The 5583-nt window shown below is 57.9% G+C and overlaps 1 protein-coding gene across 1 annotated transcript; it reads left to right on the top strand.

The window, feature by feature from the left end:
• Window positions 1–2347: 2347 nt before the first annotated feature.
• Window positions 2348–3646, top strand: FOXB2 (forkhead box B2). Its single transcript, XM_055269956.1, has one exon. The coding sequence runs from the start codon at window positions 2348–2350 to the stop codon at window positions 3644–3646; it is 1299 nt and encodes a 432-aa protein (XP_055125931.1).
• Window positions 3647–5583: the final 1937 nt, after the last annotated feature.

The following is a 5583-nucleotide window of genomic DNA, read 5'->3' as shown; positions in this document are numbered from 1 at the left end:
CTCCCACCGTGCAGCTCACCAAAAGCCAGAAGCTGAAAACACCCGATCTGGTGTCACCAAGGTTGCTAGTTAGGGGGCAGCCCCCCAAGCAGCTGGGCCGATGGCTTTCTTCGAGTTTAGGCGTGGGAAAACCGAGTGAGCCATAGTGTCCAAATGCTCCTTTCTCCTCAAATCGCCTAACGGGAAAGGACCCGTGAATTTCCAACTTCAGCTACCCTATTTTACAAATAATGAAACAGCCCCAGAGACGGAGAGTATACTTGTTTCTAAACTCTGCTTTTCCTCCCAGCCGAAGGGCAAAGGTAGCCAAAACGAGTATACAACTTCAGGTTCTCCCTGCAGTAAACTGGGGTTTCCTGCTGGGTGTTTGGATGAGTGCAGAGCAGGAACCTCCAAGCAGAAGGACCTCACGCGTGGGTTCATCCACCTCTCCCTCGCAGATCACACCAGGATCCTGTGGACTGATAATTTTTGCTTCCTATTTAATTATTTCCATTCCACCTCCTCTTCGCCCTGGCCCCACACCTCCGTGCTAAGAATAGCAAAGACTTCCTTCTAGCACACACAAGTGATGGGACCCTTGAACCCCCAACTCTTACTTCTGGCGCCAGCTCAGACATCGCCATCCCAGAGAAACCTCATCTTATCCAACTCACTCGCTCCAGGAAAGTGTGGTGGAGCCTCCATTCGCCAAGCCGTTTAGTGCCTATTAATTTCTTGGTTACTGTTCGTCTCACCATCTATACCGCGACGGTGGAGCTCAGATACTGTCTCCTGTCTCCCTGCACCTGGTGCCTCACATGCAGTTGGCGCGCAATAAAACTGAGATGAATTTGGCATTTGGTGAAAACACCCCATGCTTTCCTCCCCATGAGTTTTCCCCTCCAGCCCTCTGATCATTGGGGTTTCTTGCAGAGAAGAGGCCTTGAGGACATGATACTCTGAACTTGACCTGGAGTGGCTAGCCCAGGAAAAAGGGTTTGTAAGGAGAGAGAGGCTCAGAGGGAGTAGATGAAAACAGGGAAGGGTAAAAGGAAGGGGCGGAAGAGGGAGATGCCAGAGAGAAGAGAAGCAAGAAGGCAGTGTCCTGTCCCCCTCCACAGTGAGTGGTGGCCCGAGTGGGGCGCAGCTGCGGGAACTGCACCCGGAGCTGTGCCCCCTCCCGGCGAACAGCCTGCGCCACCCGCCGCACCGGGAGGTGGCTGGGGGCTGCCGAGCGAGTGGTGAACGCGATGGGTGGAGAGCGCCCGAAACGAGGTGGAAAAGGGGGCGGGGGCGAGGCACGGCGCCTTCTTGCCCCTTCTTCAGCTACAGACGCGGCGGCGGCGGCGGCTGAGTCCCTCAGCCTCGGTCATGTGATAGTCTCGAAGCGCTAGCTGCGGGGGTCTCGGCGTCTCGGGGACCATTACAAAACGCAGCCAGGAGAGCGCGTCGCTGCCACTGCCGCTGCCTCTCCTCCTCAAGACAAGCCCGGGAGAAAGGCGGCAGCTGCGGCGCGGACGGCTGAGCCTCCCCGGCCAGCACTCACCCAGCATTCGCAGACGCTCTCTCCAGCCCGCCGCTCGCTCCCAGAGTCCTGCGCTCCACACTCCTCAGCAGAACCTGCGGGCGCTGCCGCTTCAGAAACCACCAAACTTTTTTCTCCTCAGCGACCGCCTAGGGCTCCGCGTCTCTTCTAACCCCGGCGACGCTGAGAGCCTTGGAGAAAAGAGACGCGCGCTAGAAGCCAATCTTCTCTCTCCTTACTCTGATTTTCACTCCAGGAAAAGGAGAACTCCAGCGCGGTCTGGCTAAGTGCCTGGCCAGGGGGCTGCGTCCAGGGCACTGGAAGTCCTGCCGTCACTGGCCTCCAGGACAGCAGGCGCAAACTCAGATTTAAAGGGCCAGAGTCTCTACTGCCCAGACCTTCCTCCCAGCCAGCTTGGTCTGGGTTTCCCTCGGACCTGGAAAAAGCAAAGAGGCCGGGAGTAAACACGGCCCCTTGCCACTCTCCTCTGCAGCCAGCTCCAGCACTCAGTCTTTGGCCACCCGGAGGAAGACGCAGAGAAGGCGGCGGTAAACCTGGCGCACCCCGCCCGCTACTGTGCGCGCCAGTCGGCAACCGTCGCGGCCAGAAGTTGCCAGCTTCCGAGAGCTGAGTAGGCCCAAAAGGCCGAGGTCGGAGACACCAAGCAATTCGGAGAAGGCCGGAGGGAGAAGCAGAGAGGGCCTGGAGGGCCAGAGGGCAAAGTGGCGGGACTGGAGGGGCCGAGTGGGAATTAGTGGGGGCAGCCAGGCCCCAGGAACAGAGTGCGGAGAGATTCTGTGGTCCAGTGCGGGCGGGAGGGCGGTGGAGGAGCCGGGGGCGATGCCGCGGCCGGGGAAGAGCTCGTACAGCGACCAAAAACCGCCCTACTCTTACATCTCGCTGACCGCCATGGCAATCCAGCACTCGGCCGAGAAAATGCTGCCGCTGAGCGACATCTACAAGTTCATCATGGAGCGCTTCCCCTACTACCGCGAGCACACACAGCGCTGGCAGAACAGCCTACGCCACAACCTCTCCTTCAACGACTGCTTCATCAAGATTCCGCGGAGGCCCGACCAGCCTGGCAAGGGTAGCTTCTGGGCGCTGCACCCCGACTGCGGGGACATGTTCGAGAACGGCAGCTTCCTGCGGCGTCGCAAGCGCTTCAAGGTGCTGCGCGCCGACCATACTCACCTGCACGCCGGAAGCACCAAGGGCGCGCCGGGCGCCGGTCTGGTTGGGCACCTTCACCCCCATCACCACCACCACTCCCACCACCACCATCATCACCACGCTGCCGCACACCACCACCATCACCACCACCCACCCCAGCCGCCGCCTCCGCCGCCCCCGCCGCCGCCGCACATGGTACACTATTTCCACCAGCAACCGCCTACTGCTCCGCAGCCGCCTCCGCACCTCCCGTCACAGCCCCTGCAGCAACCGCCCCAGCAGTCGCAGCCTCAGCAGCCGTCTCACCCCGGCAAGATGCAGGAGGCGGCGGCCGTGGCGGCGGCGGCGGCGGCGGCCGCGGCAGCCGCAGTGGGCAGCGTGGGACGCCTGTCTCAGTTCCCACCCTACGGGCTGGGCTCGGCCGCCGCCGCTGCCGCCGCGGCCGCGGCGTCCACATCAGGCTTCAAGCACCCCTTTGCCATTGAGAACATTATTGGCCGGGACTACAAGGGCGTGCTGCAGGCTGGAGGGCTGCCCTTGGCGTCCGTCATGCACCACTTGGGCTACCCCGTGCCCAGCCAGCTTGGCAACGTCGTCAGCTCCGTGTGGCCGCACGTTGGCGTCATGGATTCGGTGGCCGCCGCCGCGGCCGCCGCAGCCGCAGCCGGAGTCCCTGTAGGCCCGGAGTATGGGGCCTTTGGGGTCCCGGTCAAGGCCCTGTGCCACTCGGCAAGCCAGAGCCTGCCTGCCGTGCCGGTGCCCATCAAGCCCACGCCTGCGCTGCCGCCCGTGTCCGCGCTGCAGCCGGGGCTCACTGTCCCTGCGGCTTCGCAGCAGCCTCCGGCGCCATCCACCGTGTGCTCCGCGGCCGCGGCCTCGCCCGTTGCCTCTCTGCTGGAGCCCACAGCCCCTACCGCGGCCGAGAGCAAGGGCAGCTCCTTGCACTCGGTGCTAGTGCACTCCTAGGGGACCCGGCGGGCGGGGGGAGACCAGCGCGGTGAGAGACGCCCGGCCCGGAACCGCGCAAACCACCCGACGGGGAGAGGGCGCCCTGGCCAGGCCGGGCAGAGCTGGCAAGTCTCAGCCTTTGCTGGAACGGAAGGTATTTAAATAGACGAACAACCCCGAAAAGTGGATTCTCCAGTGGTCTGAATAAATATAACCCTCCTGGTGTCTGTGTTTATACTATGTTGTACAATCAGACTAATGAAAGCCAATTTTCAGGTAAGAGTTTCTATTGTAATTAATATAAATCGGTAAGTTATGGGGGGGAGGGAACGAAGGAGGTTAGGAAAGCCTCATTCGCTGGTAAATTGGAAGTCGATTCCGACCCTTATTCCTGGGAGCAGAAGCTGGCAGAGCTAAACCTCCCGCGAAGAATCTAACAGAGAGTGACGCTGAAACGGATTTCAGCCACCACGTTTCTCTCTGCTGGTCGCATCCTCGGCGGTCGCCTCTCGTGAACATTCAAGACAAAACTGCCGCCAGCTAAGGAAATCTCGTTTTATTTGAGAAGGAAAAGAGGAAGCGTTTGATACCGTTATTTTCCTGGTTAGCTAAATGGGCAAGGAAACGGTGTCATGAATAAAGTCGCTTTGGAGGGGGAAGGGGAGGAGAGGAGGCAGCGGGAACCCCACGAAATACCTTTGGGAAACAGCTAAGGTTCTTGGCTCCGACCCGGGGGTCAAGAAGGATAGGAGGAACCGCTGGAGCAATTAGTTTGCACAAAAGAGAATGCAGCTTAAAGTGTAAAGCCCCAAATTCCAAAAGTTGGGAAACACAACCAAAGGGAGACAATACAGGCGACTTTCCACCTGCAATTCGTTTGTGTATCAGTCGGATGAGAGCCCAAGAATAATGTGAATTCCCACGATCCTTTCTATTTGGAATTTTAAGGAAACGAATCACTTGTATAGCGGGATTTTGTTCCCCTCACTTATGAATGCAGGGAAAACTCGGCACATCACTCGACAAAATTGCTCTTAAGGCTTGCAGAAACGTTCCATGGCTGTTCCCTTCCAGTCTCCTCGGACGGAAGCAAGGGGACCACCTCGTCACCTTTGCACGCTGCGGCTGTTTTGGTATTCCGTATGCTGTTTGGGCGCTTATGTCTTTCAGGCGAATTAATTCTTCAGTTTCAATTCGTGAATGGGAAAGAAACTTGCCTTGTCGCTGTTGCCTTTTCCCCCCTCTTGAGCCCCAGGGAATAGCACTTTACTCGCGACACGATTTTGGGAATGGAGGGAGGCAGAGTGGGGAGAAATCCGCTTTGCCCTTTGGCTCTAAGTCACCTCCGCCTCGTGTCCGCGCTGCGTTCGGGTTGTGACTTTGTTTATGTCTGCTGGTGTTGTACGCGGTGTTCTCTATTAAAGCTTCTCTCTGGATATCTATGCTGGCCCCGTGTGAAGGTGTTTCAATTCTCCAAGGATGAGGCCGTGGTTTGAGTGCCCACAGTTAGGTTAGGGCACTTTGCAAATCCTTCCCCTCCCTCTTATTTCTTAACTTCAGAACTTCAAAGGGGTGAGTACAAGGGCGAGCCACCAGTAAGCACCGATTTCCTCCATTGCTCCTTTCAGCCTTTGGCACAATCATCTCTTTTACTATCTATTATTAGTAGTAGTAGTATTTCAGAGACGAGATCCCGCTATGTTTACCAGGCTGGTCCCGAACTTCCGAGCTCAAACAATCCTCCCATCTGGGTCTCCCAAAGTGCTACGATTACAGGTGTGAGCCATCACGCCCGGCCACCACCTATTTTTAATATACCCGTTTCCTAATTGAACTTAAGTCCACCACCATGGTAGAGACTGAATTAGCAAAAACCCGCAACAGTGCGTTTTTCCTGTCACCACTATCCGTCACCTCTCTCCCATTTTGAGGTCCTCGACTACCGTCTAAGGCCA

Source organism: Symphalangus syndactylus, chromosome 3, assembly GCF_028878055.3.
Source record: "Symphalangus syndactylus isolate Jambi chromosome 3, NHGRI_mSymSyn1-v2.1_pri, whole genome shotgun sequence".
Taxonomy (NCBI): Eukaryota; Metazoa; Chordata; class Mammalia; order Primates; family Hylobatidae; genus Symphalangus; species Symphalangus syndactylus.
Note: the sequence above shows the minus strand (reverse complement) of the source record. Positions and strands in the feature narration are given on the sequence as shown.